The sequence below is a fragment of the Xiphophorus hellerii genome, chromosome 18 (genome assembly GCF_003331165.1).
Source record: "Xiphophorus hellerii strain 12219 chromosome 18, Xiphophorus_hellerii-4.1, whole genome shotgun sequence".
NCBI lineage: Eukaryota > Metazoa > Chordata > Actinopteri > Cyprinodontiformes > Poeciliidae > Xiphophorus > Xiphophorus hellerii.
Window position 1 is genome coordinate 9,627,576 of NC_045689.1, and position 25,168 is coordinate 9,652,743.

Consider the following 25,168-nt stretch of genomic DNA (forward strand, 5'->3'; position numbering starts at 1 on the left):
TGGCTTTTTTAAACACCGACAGGGGACAAAACTTTGAGTGCTTATGTGTCTATTAGCAATATTTTTCTTGTTGGCAATACGCCTGAGCAGAAATTATATCACTGACGAAGCCATTGAAGCCACTGACAGTTTAATTACACTGGTTAATATTTCAAACACGCTTGAGGATTCACTATAAATCATGCCTCTCATTTTAGCACTGTTAAGTTCAGGCTTTAGACACTCGTGAGAAAAATGTTTCTTCTCAAAACAATTTCAGCCACAATTTTCTAACCAACTGACACAATTCTTTGCCACTTGAGAGCAATATCAATCAGATCCAATCAGATATAAAGAGCTTGAAAAATAAAAGCAACTACTCCCTAAAAACGGCATCCAACATGGGTTACTTTGCTTTCCGTAATGGGTCAAATTTGTATCAGTCCACATTTTGTCATGTTAGACCCAAAAGACTCAACGCATCTTGAGTCAGAGTCCTGATTTTACATAAGAGATAACAACCAAAGCTTTGCTAAATTGCACATTGTTGTCAAACCTTATATGTAAAAATCTGCTGTGTTCTGTTCCCCGAGCTAAAAGTCCCACTTTTTTCCATCTAAAAACTGACATTTTTGTCCATTGTTCCCAGTAAATAAAACACAAACTCAGTTAAATTAGATAATAAGCGTTCGTGAACCTCCAGTTTTAAGAATTGTCATATACTCTCAATTAGGTGAAGGTGTAAACTTTAAGTGGGCCATTCTAGCACATGAATATGCTTTGACCTAAGCTATTTTAACATAGCTAGCTATGTATTTAGCTTTGTCTTTCCACACTTCCCTGATCCCGCTGCAGAAAAGCATCCCCACACCATAATGCTTCCACCATCATCTGTCTCTATAGGGACTGTGTGTTCAAGTTGTTTTGAACTTAAAGAGTTTTGCTCTTTTTCTAAAAATTCAGGTTTGGTTTCATCTGATGAAAAACTTGCCACTTGTTTTCTTTGTCCCCTAAATTGGTTTCTGGCAAAATGGAAACTGGACTTTTGTGTCTTTCCTGTAATAATGGTTTCCTGCAAATATTCAGGTGGAGTCTGTGACTTTTGAAGGGAAATACATGCTCTGGACTTTATTTGGGAGAATCAGAGTAATAAGGGGTAAATACAAATGCAAAGAACATGTGATAATTGTTTTCTAAAACTAATTGAAAACTGTATGTTTTTCACTTCTAAGTTGTGTGATGTTTTTGTTTAACTATTATCTAAGTCTGAAAACAGTACAGAGAACTTTGTGGTAATGATGCAAGAAAAAAAATGTCCAAAGGATCTGGATACTTAAATACTTAAAAGTATTTAATAAGCAATTTTACCATTAAACATTAGACACAGAATTTACATTAAAAAGTTTACAACAGTAAAAACCCTAATGTTAGAATATGATTAAGATAATTTTAATCAAAACTACATGAAGTGATTGTTGTTTAGTTGGAGTTGTCATGCTGCTTTTCATTTCCCAATACCTGCACATGTAGAGAAGGAGAGTAACCGTTCATGTTTGCATTCTCTTTTTGCTGCTGCCATCACTGTGATTATGCTCTAATTAGCCAATGTTTAAAGCGTGCAGCCTGGCATGCTTTTAGAAAAACAGCAGGATGACAAAAGAATGAAAATACATAATTGTTGCTGATTGCAGTCAGACCCATCTGAAGTTTCACTGATTTCATCTTGAGTCAGAGTCCTGATTAAAATGCAGATTGTTTTTCCCTCTAACACTTCAGAGTATTGTTCCTACTAAAGGGCCACAGGTCACAAGTTCAAGATGTTAATATTTTATCCTGATATGTTCATCCAAAGTTTTTCCATACGTTGAAACATACAGTTAAAAATATGTGCTTTTCATTTTATTCATAAATCTGATTCAGACTAAAAATATCAGTAGGGATTAATCATTTTTAAATATTTCCCACCGATGTAAAGCAGGAAATATAGTTTCTAGAAATACAATACTTGCACTGATTTTGTGTTTCCATGTTACAAGAAGACCAACTAAATAACTTTTGAAATCCATCTTGGTATCCAAACAACATAATCATGCAGTTTTGTTACTTAGAAATCAATAGAAAGTAAACTTTTATGTCAAAAATGGAAAAAAAAGGAAACTCCAATGTAGATGATCTTAGTCAAGACAAAGATGATGAAATTGGACTGCAGCATTGCAGGAGTCTGAGTTTCAAAAAAACTGATGCCAGATGCATCATGGAGCTCATGGCTAGCTGTGAAAGTACAAAACAAAAAGTTTTTGTGGCTATCACAGCTTACTAATGATTAAAAAAAAAAAAAAATCTTTGTCTCAGTTTTGTCCACATCTCTCCTTAATAAGATTCTGCTGAGTGAGACATTAAAACAAGCTCCCTTCCATGTATTATTTCCATTAACTTGCACAATATCCAGAGTTTTTGTCTCATATAAAAAGCCACAGATGGAACCCGAGCTTGCCCTCACCTCTCAAAATAATTACATTTCATGCAGAGATGAATGTGAGCAGGTGGCCATTTTTCTCTGCTTGCTGTGTCTCGGAGATAAATGAGGGGAAAAGTGTGTGAGGAATTTGGACTAGGTGCTGTACCGAGGCAAAGCCACAACAGAGTGAAATGCTTTTCTTGATGATTACTCAGCAACTGTGTGGAACTGTTTCATTCTAACACACAATTATGAACACAGAAAAGTATAAAAAGGCTCCTTGAAATGCAGATGTTCATCTGGTACAGCAGTAGGGATTTCTGGGTGTAAAAAAACAGGATTGGAGCAAATTCAGAAGACACAATTAGCTGCAGGCATGTGCAGCGGTTCTGCAGAAAACATTATTGCAACACATGTTACAGTCTTTGGACCACGATAGAAGGAGACAGACACAGCCAGGTGTTGCACTGCTGAAGCAAAATCAGAGTGTGAATCTGATCTTGTGTGACAGCAATACAAAAGTCTTCCTTACTAACTCAGCCATGTCACACAGCCCTGCAGTACGTGCAGTTTGCACAGTTTCGGAAATGAAAAATAGAAGTTCCCTTTAACAGGTGCTTTCACTCTTCTGCCACCAAATACAATGCACTCGTTGGATGTGTTGTAAAAGTATTCATAACTCTTGACCTTTTCACATTTTGTCATGCTACAACAAACTTTAATTATTGGGACAGACCAAATCAAAGTGATGTAGGAACAATTGGTTTGCGCACTGTATATATAAACATACACACGCACACACACACCTATGTATGTGTGTATGTATGTACTGTATGCACATGCCTGCAGCTAATTGTGTCTTCTGAATTTGCTCCAATCCTGTTTTTTTACACCCAGAAATCCCTACTGCTGTACCAGATGTATGTATGTATGCGTGTATGTATGTATGTATGTATGTATAATGTAAAATACTATATAATTGTAATTGTGAATTTTTACAGTTAACTTTTGAGATTTGTTTCATCGTCTCTCCTAGTAACTTGGACTTCTCATTCAGATTCAAGGGCAATAAATTTAGCTCTCTAATCTAATCTTTTTGTGCAATCAGCAGCTGGCAGATAGTGAGTATCCAGAATAATTTAATCTCTCTCAGTTTCCCAACACTGTGACAGCACACTGTTTATATTACTATTAGACCAGATATAAACTGGTCTTGCACAGCTGACAGTTGAGAGCTGATCACATTTTGACTTTCAGTGTTTGTCCTCTGAGGATTTTGCTGCTCTTACATGTAACACTTACAGGTTGCATTTTATAAATTGGAAATTTCTCAAACTCGGTTATTAAATTTGCCACTCATTTTGTTCAATCAATTTAACCTTGAAGAGAAAAACAATGTTATTCTGAACATAAGTAATTTTTCATCCTTGACAATGTTCATTATTTTTGGGATGTTCTTATTCTCAATAGAGAAGCAAAGAAATTACTCCTGCTGAGGAACAAACTTTAAATGTGCTTGGCTACTAAACATACAAGTTTGACTAAATAGGATCTTTGACAGCTTTTCCAGGTCTGTATCAGTGGGAATATGTTGTACTCGACCACACTGTTTGCTGACATTGATGGTAAAACATCAAAACCATTTTCTATATATAATTTATTTTCTATATATAAATTATATTTCTACATATAATTTATATATAGAAAATGCACAACATCTGACCAGAATGTAAGAATTCAGTCCATGTATATCCTCTAATTATACAACAGAGCGTATCATGTTCAGGATATACACTCCTGCAGATTTATAATTTACAAAGATTGTTTTCAGCAATGTGTCAGATGTCTACATTGGTTAATGGCTTGTTTAAATTACTGGAATTAGACTTCCATGTGATGTGGAAAGCAATTAGGGAGTACAATACCATGGATAGTGTGTGTGTTCAGAGGATAGTGTGAATTTAGCTCTGTAGGCTACTTAGAGAGGTACTGTGGGAGTAATTATCTTCGTCTTCTTGGGTCTCATAAATATCTGCACAAATATTGATCCTTATTCTTAAGATGTTTGCATCAAAGGATTTATTTTGCAATGATGGACAGACATTATTTTGCTGTATTAAATAGATACAGCGGAGTGGAAATATTCTGCTCAAAGATTTGTTCTATTTTGCTTTTTATCACAGTTAAAATGTTTCAAGTCATTAAACAAATTTCTATGAGACAAAGACAACCAGAAAAAAATAGAAAAAGAAGCCTTGGAACTCCACAGAGCCCCGAGTGAAAATGTTGGGGCTCTGTGGATCAGTTGTGCTGCGACGAACAGTAACAACAGACGTCCGTAAAACTGTCAGCCTTTTACATCACTTTGGAGGAAATTGGTCCCACTCATCTGTGAAGAATTGTATTGATTCAGCCACAATGAAACAATGGAGGATTTTTGAGCACAAAAGGGAGTAGTTAGATAATCTCACTGTATCTCAATCCAATCTGAACTTCATTTCCTTTTTTGAGTTTTTTAAGGTGACATCGCTGTTGTTCGGATAACTTTGCTGCAGCATAACACAAGTGTGACGGAACTTGGGTTTACAAAACGAAGGCTGGACATTCCCCATCAGAATTTTATGCTAAGACCAGAATTCATGTTTTCATCCATTATGACAAATCGTCCAGGTCCTGAAGCACAAGAAATCTATTTTGACACTACAGCTTTCCATCTAAAATAATCTTTGCTGCTTCATAAAGCTCATTCATGAGAAAAGGGAAGAGATTTTGTATTAAAATTGCTCCTCTTCTCTCTGGTATGGAGTTACATCCACTGTGTTTGTCACCTTCCTAAAATCATGACTGATATCATGATTTTAGGAAGGTGACAATATGATCCTTAGAGAACTGGTAGACACTAAGCAATAAGGAGAAACCGTTACATCCGTAATACTTTAGTTTTAGTAGAGGATGTCCTCTCTGAGTGTTTTAGTAGCTTTTCTTATACGATCATGACTGTAGCTTAAATAAAAAGTGAGATTTGACTCCTGCAGCTCTTCTCATCTGCTCTGTTCTGCTGGTGAAAGTGAATGCAGTTAACAGTTATTGAACATGTTTGGCATGACTTAAATGTTTAAAGCACCTTAACGGTCAGGGTGTGTTGATGGACCCATTGGATAACATGTAAACAGTTTTAGGGTTAAAGCAACAACTGAATTCTACAATTCACATTTTTCTCCCATCAGCATGGTAAATTTGGAGGTGAAAGAGGCCCGAGGGCATATGTGTCAACACTAACTGCAGCTAAGCAGCTATAATGTTACAACCACCACAGGCCCGGGTATTAACAAAGAACATCCGGGTGTTCCCTGGGGCTGCTTTTAACAGGCTCCCAGCAACACATCCTTTAGGTGCTGTGAGGAGACTGTTGGGGGTTTGGATGGTTGCTAGCAGACACTAGATTTAGATCTAGAGATTTTAAAAATAGAATGAACAATTCAAACAGTTTGTTGTTTTTTGTCATCGAGTCTTTTGGGTTGCAGTTTTTGCAAGGTCCACTGCTGTTCAACTGAAGTGAAGCTGCTGCTATTCATAAACTCTGTTCTCATTCATTTAAAAATGCCTGAATTAATGCATCATGCAGACCAAAGAGAAATGAAATGTTTCAAACTTTTTTCAAGAGTCGTTATTTCAAATGATGATGGCTGTGGAGAGGAAGGACTTCTTGTAGCAGACTGGATTGCAGTGAACCTGAAGAAGACTATGACGAAAGACTAAACCATTACAGTGTTGTGAAGAGGATGCTGAGGGTTATTCACTATGCTTTATGTTTTATGAAGCATCCGTTTTTGAACAGCCATCTCCAGAGGCTCCAGCGCAGTTCACAAAACATTCAGCATTCTTCATCAGCTTGTTGAGCTTAAGTTGCAAGCCCTGATACTATTCCACCACATGATAGCAAAATAAATGACACTCTCCACAACAGACTTTTAGAAGATATGCAGCATCTTGCCTCAAACAACAATGGACCTAGTATTCCTCAAGTACAGTCTGCTGCCTCTTTTTGTATAAAAAGTGACTGTCTTCAGTCCTAACTGTTGTTTGCGTAAACACTGAGGTATTTATACTCCTCCACTTCTCCGCCTATGATGGAAATAGTTTTACACACTACTGTTTGTCTTAAATCTAAAATCCTATTTGTTATTTTGGTCACATTCAAGAAAAGAGGATTCTTTTGACACCATTACCACAGAATGGTCCACCAGTTCTCTTTCTCTCTGTGAGGATTTGCTGACACTGGAAAAAAAATATCAGGTTCAGTAGAACTGCCAAAGTAGATTTAATGCAAGTTTAATACTAGAATGTGGATATTTTAAAGCTGCCGCATGTCTTTTATGAAAAATATGTTTTTTACATATTTGTTTAAACTGTCACAACGTCATGGCATTATAGTTTCGAGTTCCCCCACCTCCTTCCAGTGCTCCTATTGAAAATAGTGAGGAATCACAATAATATGAAACAAGGACAATGGATTTCAGGAATGGAGTGGAAATCTTTACTCTGACATGGATTATGACAATGAAACAGCAAAGGTTGGACTGAATTCATGGTTTTGGCTTTATGAAATGAGCCATGTTTTAACGTCTTTGGCTGCTGGTTCAATGAGTTTTGCATGTAGTGTGGTGATTCTGGTGTCACTGGAAAGAGCAGAACTTGGATTTGAATCTAATAGGTAGTTTGTGTAGGTAGGACCGTATTGGGCTGCCGTGTGTTTTACCGCATCTTTAGCGTCTATTTATGTATATTTTTTTAATTTAACTGCTTAGTGTTGAAGGTAGAAAATCTCGTTTATATCATTTTGATGAACTTCTGCCTGTTACATGGATATGCTATATGCCTATATTGGTTAATGTATAAAATGTGTTTGGATTGATCACCCAGAATGCTGTGCGGTACTGGATCGGAGTTCAGTGAAATTATTGAATATCCTATCAGACATAGTATCTATTGTTATCGATCAGGTGTCTTTCACAATACATATATTTATTATTATGATATATATTTTTTGTCCAGCCCTAGTTGTAATGTGAAAAAGTTCCAGTAGTGTTTATAATTTTACAAGGCACTACTGTAGCTGTCAATGAATTTTACCAACAAAAATAATCAACAAATACACAAATCCCTCTGTCAGTAAAGTTCACAACCTTGCATTTCCAAACTTGCTATAAAACTCTGGCAACAAGCAGAACAACACTGCTTTATTGATAAATTATAGAGTTGCTGATCTGCCCTTTCCCTGGTTTTCCCCAAATACTAAAGACTAGATTTAATGTGATGAAGCTGAACCTTGCTCTTTCAATTTACACAGTGATTCCACCTGCAGAACACTGCCTCAACACCTCTCTCTGTTCCTGTATGGGTAAATCCCAAAAGGTATTTAATTTGTTTCCTGCAAATAGCTTACATTTCATAGGTGTGTTAGAGGATGTCTACTTGAGTTACTGCACTGCTTCAAACGCCTGAAGCTATTAGACTTCTCATGAAACCGTGCCAGAGCACCGTACTATCAGGGCAGCATAAATCTAGAACCACAGTGGAGACACAATCTCAAAGGAGAAGAACACATTCTGCTTTACAATGCGATTTTCCTACTTGGTAATGAGTTTTACTTTATTAACTTTTTATATTTGGATTTGATGGGAGCAATATGAAGCCTCTCATTATACTGAGCTTTGCAAAAGCTCTTATTACCATTGTAAGACAGCAGTCGCTTCAGGTTTTTTTTGTGAGATTACAGCTGGCTTGTGTTGCTTTTTAAGATGGCAATGAGCCAGAAGAAGAAATGTTTAATTTCCCGACTGAAGCTTTATGCCTGTAAAAGATTTACAATAACGGTCAGCAAATTTCTGAGTCAGCTCATTAATTGTCACAGGAAGTAAAAAAGGGAAATGAAAAATTGATTAGACTAAATTTCATTTCTTTCTCCCTCTTCCCGGTAATATTTATAATAATAATAATATAATATAATATTTTACAAGAACGAGTGAGCATAAAATTTTGCACTTTTTCCACCTGTGCCTCAGTTTAAGGGAAAAGTGACAGAAATATATATATTTTTTTTGCCAAAACCTGCATAGACTTTAAATTAAAGATAATCGGGTTTTCCTGCCAATAAAAAGTAGAAATTTTTTAAAGTTCCCATTGGTGACATTTTAGAGGTCATTTGTTCCAGACTGAGCCAGAATTATGGCATAAAAAACATTCAGCCAGAGCCTCAATGGTCTCAGCAGGGCCTTAGAAGTCTTCTGGGGTGAATCATGAATGCGTTCCCCATCAGGAATGATGGAGGATGCAAGTTCCCCAACTGCTTTGAGCATGCACACTCCAATATATGCCATGTAGTTTGCCTATAACACTGAACTGCAAAATTTTCACCTTTCATTCTTAAACATTTTCTCATTTGATACCACTTAAAAAAATGTTAGGAATAAATTACTTTGAAAAATAATAAAAAAGTTGTATTTGTCCTGTTAGGAGTATGGATATGCATCTGTATTTGAAGAAAAATAATACATTGGGATTAAAACCTATTAACTCTGTGAAGGAAACTGAGTTTTTCTCACTGCAGTTTCAGGTTTATAGGGTTTTTTAAAGAACGATTCAGCATCAAGCTTCACAGGCTGGGTGTAATCAGCAAACAGTGATTAATAAAAACACAAAATTGGATTTTGTGCAGCTTGCAGAGTACTGCACCGGCTACGAAAGCCATCTAACATGTCTCTTCTCATGTTGCTGATAAATTGATAAAAAATCTTAAAATTTCTCCTCTTTCCCAGCAAGGTTAAAATTGATGGTGCAAAAATCTCCATGATGTGTAGGGAGAAATTCTCTAATCTGTAAAGAAACTTCCTGGTGTGGATGTGACGGCCTAGGCAGTTGCACTTTGGTAACATGGTCAAGAAAGCAGCAAATGAAAATGTGTTAATGTGTTAATAGTGTCAAGGCAGCCTTCACACTGAAAGAGGGTTTTCTAGATTTAGTCATGTTGGAACAGTCAAGAGCATCCTAGAAACAGGTTTAAATCTGGTGTGGACAAAATCCTATGATGGCTTAAAGTCATACAGTAACTCAATAACTTTAAACAACTTAATTATTAAGGCAGTGTTACACAAAAGTCTGATAAACGGCCTCTAGTGAAATTGAGATGCAAAACATGTTAAAATATGAATACTTTTATGTCAAAATAGAAGGCATTTGTCATAAGTGTGGTGCGGGTGAGGTGGTGAGGCAGACGCAGCGGACCCAGGTATGACGAAAATGAGGATTTAATGGTAAATAAGTCCAGCAACAAGAAGCAGGCACAAGGAAACACTGACGAAACATAGACGCTAACATTGACGAGGACCCGACGAGGAACAAGGAACACAGGTGGAGTTAAATACACAGGAGGGTAATCACAGAACGAGACACACCTGGGAATAATCAAGGGGAGGACAGGACAACGAAGAGACTCAAGGACACAAAAAACTCTAAATGAACACAGAAAACACAGATCCTGACAGTACCCCCCCCTCAAGGGCGGCTACCAGACGCCCACAAAACAAAAACCCAACAAGGGTGGGCGGAGGGGCGCTGGACGGGGGGCCAGAGTCCAGAAAAAACAAAAAACAACCCACCATTGCGGGCGGAAACACAGGGAGGGCCAAGAGTCCAAAAACAACAAAAAACTACCCACAGGGTGGGCGGAGGCAAAGGAGGCGGGAACCACGGAGGTGGTCTGGCGGTCGTCCGCGGCGGCGGGAACCACGGAGGCGGTCCGGCGGCCGTCCGCAGCGCTGGAGGCGGGAACCACGGAAGCGGTCCGGCGGCCGTCCGCGGCGCTGGAGGCGGGAACCACGGAGGCGGTCCGGCGGCCGTCCGCGGCGCTGGAGGCGGGAACCACGGAGGCGGGAACCACGGAGGCGGTCCGGCGGCCGTCCGCGGCGCTGGAGGCGGGAACCCCGGAGGCGGGAACCACGGAGGCGGTCCGGCGGCCGTCCGCGGCGCTGGAGGTGGCGATGAGTCCCGGGGGCCGCCCACAGACGGCGACGACGAGCCCCCCGAGGCAGGGTCTCTGGTGGAGCACAGGGGGTCTCGGTCGGAACGCTGGGGGTCTCGGTCTCGGGTGGAACGCAGGGAGTCTCGGTCTCGGGTGGAACGCAGGGAGTCTCGGTCTCGGGTGGAACACTGGGGGTCTCGGTCGGAACGCAGGGAGTCTCGGTCTCGGGTGGAACGCAGGGAGTCTCGGTCTCGGGTGGAACGCAGGGAGTCTCGGTCTCGGGTGGAACGCAGGGAGTCTCGGTCTCGGGTGGAACGCAGGGAGTCTCGGTCTCAGGAGGAACACTGGGGGTCTCGGTCTCAGGAGGAACACTGGGGGTCTCGGTCTCAGGAGGAACGCAGAAGGTCAGGGTCGGAACGCAGGGAGTCTCTGGAGGAACGCAGGGAGTCAGAGTCGGAACGGAGGGAGTCTCTGGAGGAACGCAGGGGGTCTGGGTCTCGGAAGGAACACTGGGAGTCTCGGAAGGAACACTGGGAGTCTCGGAAGGTGCGCCGGCTGGAACGCCGGCTGATTCGGCCTCGGGTGCGCCGGCTGGAACGCCGGCTGATTCGGCCTCGGGTGCGCCGGCTGGAACGCCGGCTGATTCGGCCTCGGGTGCGCCGGCTGGAGGTGAGCCGGAGCGGAGCCTCGGGGCCGGTTGCGGGGGCGAGCCGGAGCGGAGCCTCGGGGCCGGTTGCGGGGGCGAGCCGGAGCGGAGCCTGGGAACCGGCTGCGGGGGCGAGCCGCAGCGAAGCCTTGGAAACGGCTGCGGGGGCGAGCCGCAGCGAAGCCTTGGAAACGGCTGCGGGGGCGAGCCGCAGCGAAGTCTTGGAAACGGCTGCGGGGGCGAGCCGCAGCGAAGCCTGGGAAACGGCTGCGGGGGCGAGCCGCAGCGAAGCCTGGGAAACGGCTGCGGGGGCGAGCCGGAGCGGAGCCTGGGAACCGGCAGCGGAGGTGACAGCTCCGGAAGGCGACGAGGGGCCGGGTCCACCGGCGGCTCACGTCGCTGTCTCCGGGCTGACCGTGGAGGTGGCGGCTCCGGAAAGCGACGAGGGGCCGGGTCTGCCGGCGGCTCACGTCGCTGTCTCCGGGCAGACAGCGGAGGTGCTGGCTCCGGAAAGCGACGAGGGGCCGGGTCTGCCGGCGGCTCACGTCGCTGTCTCCGGGCAGACAGCGGAGGTGGCGGCTCCGGAAAGCGACGAGGGGCCGGCTCCACCGGCGGCTCAGGTCGCTGGCTTCCCGGACGGAGGTATCGACGGGGGCCGTATCCGGGGGGTGCCAACACCAGTCTTGTCCCCCGGAAAAGCTCCCGCTGCAAGTCGGCGAGGGCTTCCACTAGCTCCCTCTCCTCCCTGCCGGATCTCCGCCTCCTTCCGCTCTGCTCCTTTGGTCGGAACCTCGCTCCAGCTGGGTCCATTATAGCAGCCTCACCGATCGGTATGGTCGGGTCCTTCTGTCATAAGTGTGGTGCGGGTGAGGTGGTGAGGCAGACGCAGCGGACCCAGGTATGACGAAAATGAGGATTTAATGGTAAATAAGTCCAGCAACAAGAAGCAGGCACAAGGAAACACTGACGAAACATAGACGCTAACATTGACGAGGACCCGACGAGGAACAAGGAACACAGGTGGAGTTAAATACACAGGAGGGTAATCACAGAACGAGACACACCTGGGAATAATCAAGGGGAGGACAGGACAACGAAGAGACTCAAGGACACAAAAAACTCTAAATGAACACAGAAAACACAGATCCTGACAGCATTGTACAGCATCATTGATTATTTTGAAGATTTTTTAAGATACAGAATCTTGTGGAGAACAAAAAAGTATGAGCAGTGAGATGTGTTTATATATATTTATAAATGAAATATAACCTCAACATGCAATCCCAGTCCTGATGACGCACACACACACACCCCCACGCACACACCCCCACACACACACACACACCCCCACACGCACCCACGCACACACACACACACCCTCACATGTTTTTTCTTAATAATAATAGTAATAATAATAATTCACAGTAACAATAGAAAAACATTTACATCTGTGAACTGGTACCCTTTAATAATACAAACACATTCTATACATACATGTTTTAACAGGTTAGAAGGGTTTTTATCATAACTCTGTTTTACTCTTCTCATTATGTTCATCTGAGGTATTTGTTCTCCAGTCATCCCTTAACCACTTATTGAAAACAGCAACAGGGTCTATGTTCCAGTGTTTATGGAAGGATATAGGCACCTGGTGAGCTAAGAGGTCCTTGGAGTAGTCCTCTGGGCGCGCCTGAAAGCAAACAACATATCCAGTTAATGTATTTATATTTCAAAGTAGCCTCAGCAACACTGAATGATAAAAAAACTCAAGGAAATTATTGATGTAATTATGACCTCAAATAATAAAATATTAAAGCAGAAAAGCACACGTATAAATACTTAAATGATTGATATATAAATTCCTCCTTGCCCTATGGTGCCTTGGAAAAACCGTAATGACACTTAAATTATTTTTGAACATTTTGTTACATTAAAACCACAAACCTTAATGTAATTTATTAGAATTTTATATAGTAGACTGACACAATGCAGTATATAATTAAAGTGGGGAAAAATATGTATGGTATGGCATACATACCTATTGCTGAGTCTTTTAGAAAATTTCTAAGTCTTGCACATGTAGAGATAAAATTTATGCCCATGCAAACTATCCCACACTATGTTAGATAGGATGAAGACCGCATGTTTTACTGCTGATATTTTCTGATTCTTATTTCATAAAAAAACCAAAACTCTCTGCACTTTATAGTTTTGCTGGTTTGTCACATGAAAATCCCAAATAAATTAAAAGATGTAAAGATGTTTGTGGATGTAATGTGATGACATTTAAAAACTTTTAGAGAAATGCTTTGGCACCACATGTTTTAATATTATGGGATTTGCATTAAAGATGCTCACTTTGCAAACTTTATTCATCTCATAAAAGTGACTATCCTTCATCCTTCTTTTATCCATTTATTCAACCATTTATTTATTTTCATCCATTGTAATTGCTTGTTTTGTTTTTAGACCTTTGTAGCCTTTGAAATCTCAAGATATAAAGGGCATGATGAATAAAATATATTATTATTATATTGTACAAAACAGCAGCTGTAAGGTTCTGTAAAGCAAATGTGGTCTACATTAACACTTATATTATTGTTAGGCAATTTTTTGTTATTGTTCTTAACACATTCATGACTGAGACAAATACACAGCTCAACAAAATATTAATGATGTTTGCTCACCATAACATGTAGGACTTTTCCTCTATGACTTTTGCTTTTGTAATTTTGCTTTTATCCATCAAAAGATATGATTCAATTATTCTGCTTTCTGACTGAACATTCTCTGTACCAATTACCTTTTAGAACCACTTCAGCTAAGGTTCAAACTGAACTTAGCTCATCCTAACAAGCAACATAACACTTCAGAGGAGAGTCAGGTCAGGGGAAATTCCTGCAAACAACCGTCCACTCTTTGAGGTCTGCAGCACAAAGTTATTGCGCTCATTCTAACAAAAACGCATCGTGCAAACTCACCACTCTTTTGCCGCCACTGATTTTCACTGCACTGAAATAATGAGTACATCATGTTCACACATAGAGCTGACTATCTGCAGTGAACTCAGATTTTCTCTATCTCCTTGCATGGCTGATTGCTTCATGATTGACTTGAGAACATGGACTGACTGGTGCATGTTCTTTCATTCCCCCCCCCTTAACTCTCCTTGTGCATAAAATATTCCAAAAACAAGTCTAATATTTTCCTTATCTCTTTACTGCAACATGATAATCAAGTAAAAATAAATTACTCAAAACTTTGGAGTGTGTCAGTCCATTTGTAATTAATTAATTACAAATATGTGTTTCACTAAGTGAATTGAGTTGCTGCAATAAATGAACCTACTATGCAAGAAGCACAATTCAAGGCAAAATAATAATTTTAGAGCATTCTATCAAGATAACATGTCATAAAACATTGTAGCTACAAAAAATAAAAGGAGAGACATTGAAATGAAAAATCTGAATACAACCTGGTGAAATAGTGGACTGTGTGTGATGGGAAGCCCGAGAGCATTGAGGCACATTCCCAGCACCATGTCATCAGGCGCATCGTTACTGTAGCACTTGCAGCCGCTGTTAAGAAGTCGGACCACAGCCTCCCTGCTGAACACCATGCTGCAGCAACACAGCAGACATTCAAAATAAGGCAAACATACGCCAGCCACTGTGGCAGCAAAGTAAATCAACAGTGTACAGACAGATTACACAATATAGAGTCGTCGACAAATTCACTGGCACCACTGCTAAAGATGTGTAAAAAGATTTGAAATGATTTATCCTGAAGAATCAGAATCAGATTTATTCCCAAGGTCGTGTGGACAAGCAAGTGCTCACTGAATACAGACAGCAAATATATACAAACTGTAGAGGAAATAAAGGATAAAGGAACTTTACGTGCATCCATGTGCAATCATTTATAAAGAGAGAAGAGGAAGGATTATTGTGACAGTGTTGTATTTAGTGTCTTACATGGTAATTGGTCATTTATGTGGGCTCATTATCCTGTTTAAAGACCCAAAGATGACCCATTTTACATTTACTGATAGAATCCAACAGATTTGCATTTAAACTATCTTGTTGTTTGAAACAGTTTATGATGCTTTGTACTCTAATAAGGTCAGCAGAGCATTTGGAAGAGAAAGAGTCCCAGAGCATCACAGACCATACAATAGGGGCATTTTGTGCCCTGGGTGAGCCTCTCCTTCTGCCACCCCATACACAGCCAAACACAGCGCCACTCCTCTGATGAAACCCATTTTTCAAAAAAGAAAAAAAACACAACCTTCTTACTCTGTAATTTAACCAGAAGCATCAGAAACCAAAACAAATTTCTATTCTAGACTGGTTAATTCTATGCAGTCAATGAACTTTTTAGATTTTTATAAATGGAAGAAAAGGTTTCAAAGGTCTACAGATTTCATTGGAGAACTGTTCAGTCCAGTTCTAAGTATTTCATATTTTAAAAAAGTAAATGTAATTAAACATCTTCAGTGTATATTGGTGGTATATTCAGAGATTTACAAATCAGGGAACTTAATTTAAAGTCTATTCTCTGAGCTACAAGAAGCCAGTGTAAGAGCAAGTACTCTTACACTTAAATAAATAAATTAAAGCCGATGTGCTTTAATTTATTGTTTTAGTGGGAACAGTGCAATTTTGGTGCAGTTTCTGAAAATTGCCCAGGGACAACACAGGCTGGCTAATAATACACTCCCAAACAAGAGTTAGTGTCTAATGGTAATGGAGACTCGGTGACCCTGACAAACCACTCTTTTCTGCAGTTCTCCAACAGTGAGCTTTGGAGTTTTCTTTTTCTTTTTTTAGCCCATCTAAACCTCCTCTTCAATTTTGTAGTGCCAAGAAAAATATAGGGTTCCTAGTCAAGCCTCGTGGTCAGCTGATAAAAGAAGAAGCACCTCTCTGTCACGTCATATTTTCCCAGAAAAAGATTCATGAAAGAAATAATGAATTTCTGAGTAGAAATTCTCAAAGAGTAAAGTATGAAAAATCATATTTCTTTGCATGTCTTGGCACTGAAGAAATACTTTTTCACATTGAACTTCGAGCAAAGTTGCAAACTGAGCTGTTACTTGCTAGAAATGAGCAAAAGCTACAAATGAAAGGAATAGAAAACCTGTAAGCTACCGGAGAAGTCACTCATCACCTGTGATCTTTTTTTTTTGTGGGTGACACCTGAATGAGGAAGTGTCACAGCAACAGCGAGGTCCTTAAATAGATTTTTCCTGCACCTCTCACTCTCAAGTTCAAAATTCATCTTATGTATAAGCTTTTTCAAACGACCGAATGCTGCATCAAAGAATTTTAAATAGTAAAGCTAGGGCATTAAAATCAGAATTTGATCAAATCCACTTCTTGATATGCTGATTTTTCTACCATTGATTAGCAATTAGTCCTTCTGAGAGAACCATGGAAACCATCGAATAACTGTCCTGTCATATCAGCTGATTAAAACTGTTTATCGACTTTCTTCTGTGGTGATTTACTTCAAAATATTTCATCTATGTAGACAGCAGCCCTGTAAACAAGGTTTTCCTAAAAGCGCACTCAAATGAAACCGCAAAGGTTAATCTGTAAATTAAAGATAGCTGGGGTTTTATCGCATGCTTTATAATTCATCTGCTGCTCCTTATTCCCAAAGCATCTGAGCAGTCAAACTTACCCTCCACCTCCTGTGATGTAACTGTAGCCACCTTGGCTCAGTCCGTAGCCGTATCTCTCTCCGAGGCACACCGGCGTGGAGGGGTCGTAGCAGCTCAGCAGGATTCGTAGTCGGGGGAGGCTACGAAAAGCACAAGTCAAAGGCATGACACACACTCTCATCACACTTACACGCGTGTGCCTAAATGACTATAAAACGCTCCATTTAGAAGCTGGGACAATCTTTCTCCCTCCAGAGCCTTCTGCTTGAAAGGAAACCCAACTGCAGGTGAATCCAGCTGGAGGTGTGATTTTAAATCTTTGACAGGATGTTAAGTGACTTCTGGCGTTTAGGAGTTTTTCTCTTTCACTCTGCAAATTATTTTAAAGGTAGGACTAAACCTGTAAAAAAAACATTTATGAATAAATGTCAGCGAATCTTGGGGGATACACATTGAAGATATCCCTGACGTGCAAAAGTAAAAAACGGCTATGCTGAATATTCTTATTAAAGAAACCTTACCTGATGAGTGTGTCATCATCCACAATAACAAGCCACTTGGTGTCAGGCACAGCGCTGCTCAGGAATCGCTGAAGGATTGCAAATGTTTTCCCACAATGACCTATGAATGGAGACATAGCATCAACCAGTCTGACTGAGTCACATATTGACCATGTGCAGAGCTGTGGTTCGCAAAGATAAATGACCCTGTGAGGAAAGCGAGGCACAACTGCATTTGTTTAATTGATTTACAAAATTCACAGAACTGAGAAACATAATTAATGTCAATTTATCATGTTGACACTGAAGAGCTTAAAAAGCACGAAGCTACATATGTGAGCAAAAGTCTTAAGACCTGATGACATTTTTTTTATGTATTGAAATATTACAGTCATAAACCTTATTGGTTTGGATGTCAAATAAAATATCAACACATAGTAATGAATAATTGTAAAGAGGAAGAAAGTTGCATAATGTTTTCAAATAAACATGAGAAGTCTGGCATCCATTTCTATTCAGTCTGATAAATAAATACATTTAAAAGATCCCGTGAAACGCAGGTCCCCTAACTATTAAATAGAGTCCACTTGTGTATTTATTCTCTGTATTTAGGCCGTTGCTCTGCCCTCAGGGGTTTGCTAGAGAACAATAATGAACAAACAGTCACAAAGACTAAGGAACACAGCACACAGATCAGGGATAAAATAGTTGTCAACTGTAGGTTCAGTATATAGTTCAGTCCATTATCTGAAAAAAGCCAGGAGTAATTTAGACTGAAAACTTTCCAAGACGCTCCTCTCCACTCTACACCAAACAGAGGCGTTGCATCACTTGGTTTTTCTCTGCAGATTCGCCCACCTGAGGCTTTACTTCTCACCAAAGTGAACCTGTTGCTATTCTGCATCCAACCTGACTGAGAAGAATTGGTCCCGATTTCCATCTCTAGATTTTCAAAGCTGGCAGAGATGTGTGGCAAAAATAACTGCAAATGTAAAGGCAGCAAAAAGTCGGGGGGCTGAATAGATGTGCACAACATTCCAGACCTTTAAATAGAAAAAATAAATACAATTAAAAAAACATAATTTTCTTTCTACTCACAATTATGTTTGTATCTCACTTAAAATCCTAGTAAAATACGTCAAAGTTTGCGGCAGTAATTTCACAAAACATGGAAACAGTTATTTTTGCAAGTTACCGTATGAAGAAAAAAAAGATAGAGCAGGAACTTCAACCAGATTCTATAACAGAAACCTTTAGAAATGTAATAAATAGATGTGAAAAAAAAGCTTCAGAATATGCACTACTTTGTGTTTGCAGCTTTTGCGTGACAGCCTTGTGCATCGTAAGCATAAACATGCATCACTTTTGCCTTCTCAAGGACACCGTACGGTACTGTATATTTGGCTCCGGGTGCACATATCAGCTACTCCCTGAGATCAAACATGTGAACTCAAGCTTACTCTGTCTTTGCTTCAAAATATTCATATTTGTAAGACCTACTTTGCACTTCAGCCAATATGATTTCCTAGAGTTAGAGTTTTTATTTTAAAAAAACTTCCAGCTAAACTTTGCCAAAGTAGAAATGTCAACTTATTGATATGTTAGAAAAAATTATGAGAGTTTGGCAGGATCGGTCGCAAAGATGAAGTGTTCAGCCTGACATGTTTGACATGACAGGCAGAAGGAACAAAATGCTATGCCATCTCCTAAAAACAAAAACCCATAGTATGGTTGTGAACAAACAAAACCAAGAGCCAAGAGAAATGAACTCGCCAGATTTCAGATGTCTACACAGCAACGGAGGCACAGAAATCCCTGGTGGCATGCATTACTACGAATCCTGAGACCTTGCTGTATTATTTATAGGGAACCTTAGGTATTTTTTAGTCTTTTCTTTGCTGAATATAAAATGAGAAAGGACACTGACAGAGATATAATCCAAAATCCCACTTTTTAGGGCAGATCTTCTGACAACACTGGTAATCCTATTTCAAACAGGAAGTGGTGAGTAATGCTGCTGACACCAGAGAGATGAAATAAATAACTTCTTTTGTACTTTCTATGATCACAAAATACGCACACAAGACTTTAAAAAATCTGGTAAATTTAAAGCTTCTCTTAGGCTGTTTCTATATGCTATTTATTTTTTAAGTCAATATGGGGTAGGGAGGGAAGAATGTGCATTTTCTTGTTCTGCCACGAAAATTTCAGGATCTTGTCTCATCCTTTCTTTTCATGCACAGACTAGATGTCAAAATACACATTTTGGGAGAAGCTGTTGGTTTTTCACCTAACTTGGTATCACTTTGTGACAGCAGGGTGATTAGACAGATGGTCTTTAATTAGGTCATTGAAGCAAAATGGAGGCTGTTTCTTTAAAGGGGCAGTATTATGTATTTTTCAGGCACATGGAGACATTTTAAAGCATAATTATGTGTTTTCTTAGTTGTTATAAAAATTATGTATATACCTGACACCGCAACTTGGCACTTTGAAATTGGCCTCTGTCGCTTTAAGAAGCTCCTACTCTTTCTGAAACTCTGCTTTCAGCACATCACCATAACAATGTTCCTCCATTAGGCCATTTACAAACGTTCTTAGGAGTGTTGGACAGAGAACTAGTTTGTGAGCAAAGCCCAGCTCCACTGCTAGCTGGTGCTGTCGCTAGTCTGGAGGAGCTGAGTGGGGAAGGCGTTGGGGAGTGCTGCTCTGTGAGGTGGAAGCTCTGCTGGAGATTGCAGCTTCAAGGAGGAGCTTTGTGGAAATAGGTGGCACTTTGAGGGAGCAAGTGTTCAGGCACCCCCCGAATAGCTGCCATGGGAGATTAAAGGATTTCTCAAACATGCAAGAAAGAATTCAAGCAACACTGCAGGTATGTTTTGATGAGGGACAAAACATAACATGATGTAAAGCTCAAAAATGTTCCTTTTACATAATCCTTTAATTTTCTCTTTAGTACAGTTTAGTCTGTTTTCCAACTGTTTTCTTTTGTAAGCTGTAATTTTAAATACTTTAAGGAAACACATGACATACTAATGTTAAATAATTATTAATAGTCATGTCATTTTCCATCTCCATGCTGTGTGAAAATACATAGCTTTAGCAAAATAACATTCCAGCTTTAAATTTGATCCCAAACTGACCATCTCAGGCTCAAAGCACAATGCGCTACACACAATCTATAAGTGCTCTCTTATGGTCAGATAATTAGTTTGATTACTCAAAAATATATGGCCAACTCCACTACCAAATCAGCCACTTCAAACATTTGGCATTTAGAGATGACTCAGACCTAATTAGAGCAGAAAGAGCCTATGATTAGGATATCATTACATGAAGTAATCTCACTCTCAGGTCACTGTAATGACTTTTCTACAGCACTTGGGAAACTTCCCAAGTGCTGTAGAAACATTCAGTGTCTTACTGAAGTATTCATACAGCTAGAATATTTTCAACTTTTATGATGTAAAAGTCACAAATTGTAGGAATATCATTGTATAAAATTTAAAAAAATGCAACAGTTGATTTTATTCCTGTTTGCTCAGGCTTTGCTGCACTGGATTAAAAAAACAACAACCCTATTTTCAAGTATTGTTTTAAGCCTGGTTTCTGACTGTATCTAAGAAACATGAATATTCTTTAATCTGATTGGCTCCATTATATTACTGACTGTGTGTTTGGAGTTATTGTCTTGTGGGAAGTAAACTTTCACCACAGTCTAAAGCCTTCTGCAGCTTTTAGCAAGTTTTCTTCCAGGACCTCAGTTTGTTATAATGTGACTTCTTATTAACTTAGCTTTTTACTACAGCTATGCAAATTCAAACATTTTGTTTTGAAGTCATCTCACCAGAGCATCTTGTACCAAATGTTTGTCATATCCCCTGGCTTGTGGCGAACAATGAGAAATTATGATTAATTGCTTTTTGCTCATCTTCTTATAAAAGGCACAAACATGTTTTTTATGCAGACTGATCATATTACATTTTTTTTAGGTTCAAACTGAAATCCATCAATTCATTTTCTGCAGCCACTAGGAGCCTTGTGCCCGTCTCCAGCATTCGGGTGCAAATTAAAATCAGAGTTCAAAATCCATCTCATGCACATGTACTCCAATATATGAAATCTGTTATAAGCTACATTTAACTGACAGTGTTTACTGACAGAAGCTTTGTAAACTGGCTGTTTACCAAACCCCGATTCCTGCCAACACTAGATAGATGCCTCCTGAAAGCAAAAGTCTGGCATACATTTCAAGTCAATACTGTGAAGGAGACACTATCTTCAGGATGATCCTTGAGAGAAACTTTGCCAGGAATCGCATTGAATAAATACTGACATAAATCTTTGGATGAAAAAAGCAGAGCTGCAGCTTTTTGTTGAACAAGATGTCAAACAAGATTTGGTAATGCACTTTCTCTTATTCTGTTTATGAGAAATGAAATGACTTTGTGTTTTCTGGTGTCGGCTGTTTTGCGTTGGTTATTTATGCACATCTCCAGTGTGCTTGTTGCAAGCTCAAGATTTAACTAAAACAATATTTAGAAATATAATTTTAATTGTCAACTTTTTTTAGGATGGAGGAGCATATGTTTAAGTTGCCTTTTTGTTATATGACATAATCCCATAGTATAACAAGTTATGAAAAAACAGTGACCTGCCAGGGTATTTATTCCCCTTGAACTTTCTTACATTTTGAGACACTACAACCAGTACATAATCCCAGCTACTGTAACCCTTCAGTGAAACGTGGGAATCATTTTCTTTTCAGAGTTATTGGGCATCTTCCAGGCTAAGGGGGACTACATACAAATAAACATGACACCTTTAGACAAACTATTTAGAAAACATACATACTTGTCCTACTGTCACAGAATTACGCATCAGTTTGTGTTGATCTGTAACGTAGCATTCAACACATTGAGGTTAGTTGTTTTAAAATTACTAAATGTCCTGGAATATGAATATTTTTGCACAGCAAAGTAAATGATTCCTAATTGAACTTAAAGTGACAGAACATCTTTAGACCTGTTTGGTGATGAAAGACCAAAGGCTTAATTTATCATAATATAATAATAATATTGATCTGGCTTTTAAAATGAGAAATAAATTGTGTTAAGAGAATGAGTGTTGCAGTGGCTATTGCTCAAGCCTATTTAGCTAGATGATGCTAGACATTTCAGCATAATAAATTCACCATTTTAATACACTTTGTATTGCTTTTGTTTTATTTTTTATCTATCAATTGGCCAGGTCATTTAATCAGTCTCATCACACATTCAGATACAAGGATAAAAAAAAAATGCAGCTTTGCGTAAGATAAGCGAGTGATGCTTCATTTGTAATCTTTACTAAGACGATAATGCTATTGTCAAAGAAGAAAGTAGAAAAAAGGTATTTTGAAAATGTGATTATCAAAAGATTAATTTAGAAAATACCAAGACATTAGTGCAAAAATTTAAATCATTAGTTGCAGCAATTGATTCAATTAACTCTTGTAATATGGATTGTTTGTACAGGCCCACATGACATTTTCAGCCCAATTAATGCTTGAAAGCCTTAAAGCCCATCTCTCTTTCTTTTTTATTCTTTATTTTCAAAGATTTCCTGTCAAGTTGCAGCAGAATGGTATTCCCATTGCATAAACAGATAGTGGAAAATAAATTAAGGATGGTTTTATTTTGATAAAGATCCAAGAGTTGGGTCATTTCGAAAAAGTAAGAAAAAAAAAAAACGTCAAAAGAACAGAAAGCAGGCTGCTTTCACTCAGATGTGGTCTGGCTATAAACAGCAGCCTATTAGAAATGCATTATATGCTGCAGAGTGGCACTCTGCTGGCCCAGGGGACCACGCTGTCACCTCCCCTTTCAGTCCTGTCATATGAGGCTTCAAACTGAGCACTTGTAATGTCATCTCAAAATTAATAACTTAATTTTTTTTTAAAGCATTAGTGAGCATCCATCTATACGAGCATTAGGTTGTATAGATGGATGCTAACTGCAACAATGAACTTTCTTAATCTAAAAGAGAAAATTAACCTGCAGGTTATGTTTCACGTATTAGATGAAAGATTTTATCATTTTACACCTCAAATCAAGTGACAGCTGAGAAAGGTTTTGAAGCATTAAAGGAAAACTGACACAGACAGCAAATGTGAGGAAAAAAAAAAATCTAACTCCAGGATATAAAATCTACTATTTTCTTAATCTTAGAAAATCAAAGCATCTTTTCATTCAGTATTTTTCTGGCTGTTGATGAGGACAGTGGCTATATTTCACATACTGACTACATACTGACTAACTGCAATGGATGTTTGGTTATGTTCTTTTTCGCTGTCGTGTTCCTGTTTTAAAGGAGCAAGTAAGGATGTAGCAAGAACTCGTAGTGTGAAATTTCATGATATAAAACCTGCACAATATTTCTCGTCACAGTTAAGCATGTGTGGCGTTACTGGTAGAGCGGGTGCCCCATATTCAGAGGCTATTACTCCTTGAAACAGCTGTCTGGGGTTTGATTACAGACCTTCGGACCTTTACTGCATGTCTTCATTCCTTCTCTCTTTGCCCATTTCCCGTCTAATTACTGTGAATAAATGCTACTGGTACCACAAAAAAGTTTTAAAAAATCCTTTCGCAAAGTACTTTCCAGTTACCTTCAGTATACCACTTCATCTGAGTGAGTGTTAGCTACTGTTGTAAACCTGTGACTTAAATATGAGTAATTTAATGAAGCATAAACACCTTGGGTGTAAATAATAACTTACAGAGCTACGGCTTTATAGGTTACTCCATATGTCCTTGTACAACCATAGATTTCGACATAGTATATTCTTAAATATGCAAGTAGTGGCCCAGGATTTTAAAGCAAATGAAATCAACTGCCTTGCTAAGTTGTTTTTGTCTCATTGTCATTATATGAATAGTAGGTATGAAATTGAAGAGTTTTGAAGTCTGTCTCATTGGTTGACCCAAGGAATATTTTAGCTGAAATTAAGATTGAAAAATCAGTGACCAAATACTTTTTCAGGGATTAATAATCAATTACAATGTCGTAATGTTCATCTTAGCCACAATGAAAGCTCTCCAAGTTTTTCCTTGTGTAAAATTATAGCTTCTACATGCAGGCATGCTCATCTTGATCCAGTTAGGGATCATAAGTTGTGTTTTCCATCAAATTAGCACCATTTTTCGTCATGATCCAAAAGTTGGGACCATCCAGTTATCAAATGTGCCAGAGTGAACTGAGCAGGACTGCCTTCTCTCCATGTAGTGACCTTAGAATGATGAAAAAGCAGCTTCTGCCAAGACCCAATAGTAAGTGAGCTGAGAAATAAGTGGCAGAACGGCAAAACTAGACGTGAGAATTAGAAATTAGAAAAGGAAATGTGAGAGAATCTGGAGTGACAAATTGGACCTCATAGAAGCTGGATTCTTTTCGCTGTTGCTGTTTGCTATGACTGACTAATGAGGGTGGTTCTAGGACTTTTGTTTTATTCACTTTCCTTTCTTTGTTCAGGCTTTGTTCTTATAATTCAGAAATAAGCAATAAAATGTCCTTCCTCATGACTTTTAAGAAACAAATAAGCTTCTGGTAATGCTCAGATTTGTAATGAGTTTAATTATGATTGCCTTAGTATTTACTTCCTGAGGTATCATTCTGTCTTCATTAAGTAGGGTATTAATAAGTATTAGTCTTGTTTTTTTTGGTTTTTTAAAAAAAATTTTCTCCAAAGAGTTTTTGCGGTGCTAGTGGCTCGTATTTTTTCGACAGTAGACAGACAGGAAGGAGGGTGAGGAGAGGGGGAAGACATGCGGCAAAGGTCGTCGGGAACGGGAGTCGAACCCGCGACGTCCGCGTCGAGGACTAAGGCCTCCAAACGTGGGGCGTGCTAACCCCCTGTGCC

At 39.4% G+C, this 25,168-nt stretch overlaps 1 protein-coding gene across 1 annotated transcript in view; it reads right to left on the reverse strand.

Annotated features, from left to right (window-relative positions):
* Positions 1 to 12,262: 12,262 nt before the first annotated feature.
* Positions 12,263 to 25,168, reverse strand: part of b3glcta (beta 3-glucosyltransferase a) — an 84,784-nt gene continuing 71,878 nt past the window's right edge. Inside the window, exons 12-15 of the mRNA XM_032545769.1 lie at positions 17,290 to 17,389; positions 16,789 to 16,908; positions 14,579 to 14,723; positions 12,263 to 12,793 (exon numbers count right to left, since the gene is read on the reverse strand). Coding sequence (XP_032401660.1) covers positions 12,626 to 12,793; positions 14,579 to 14,723; positions 16,789 to 16,908; positions 17,290 to 17,389 — 533 coding nt within the window. The 3' untranslated portion in view covers positions 12,263 to 12,625. The remainder of the gene's footprint in view (positions 12,794 to 14,578; positions 14,724 to 16,788; positions 16,909 to 17,289; positions 17,390 to 25,168) is intronic.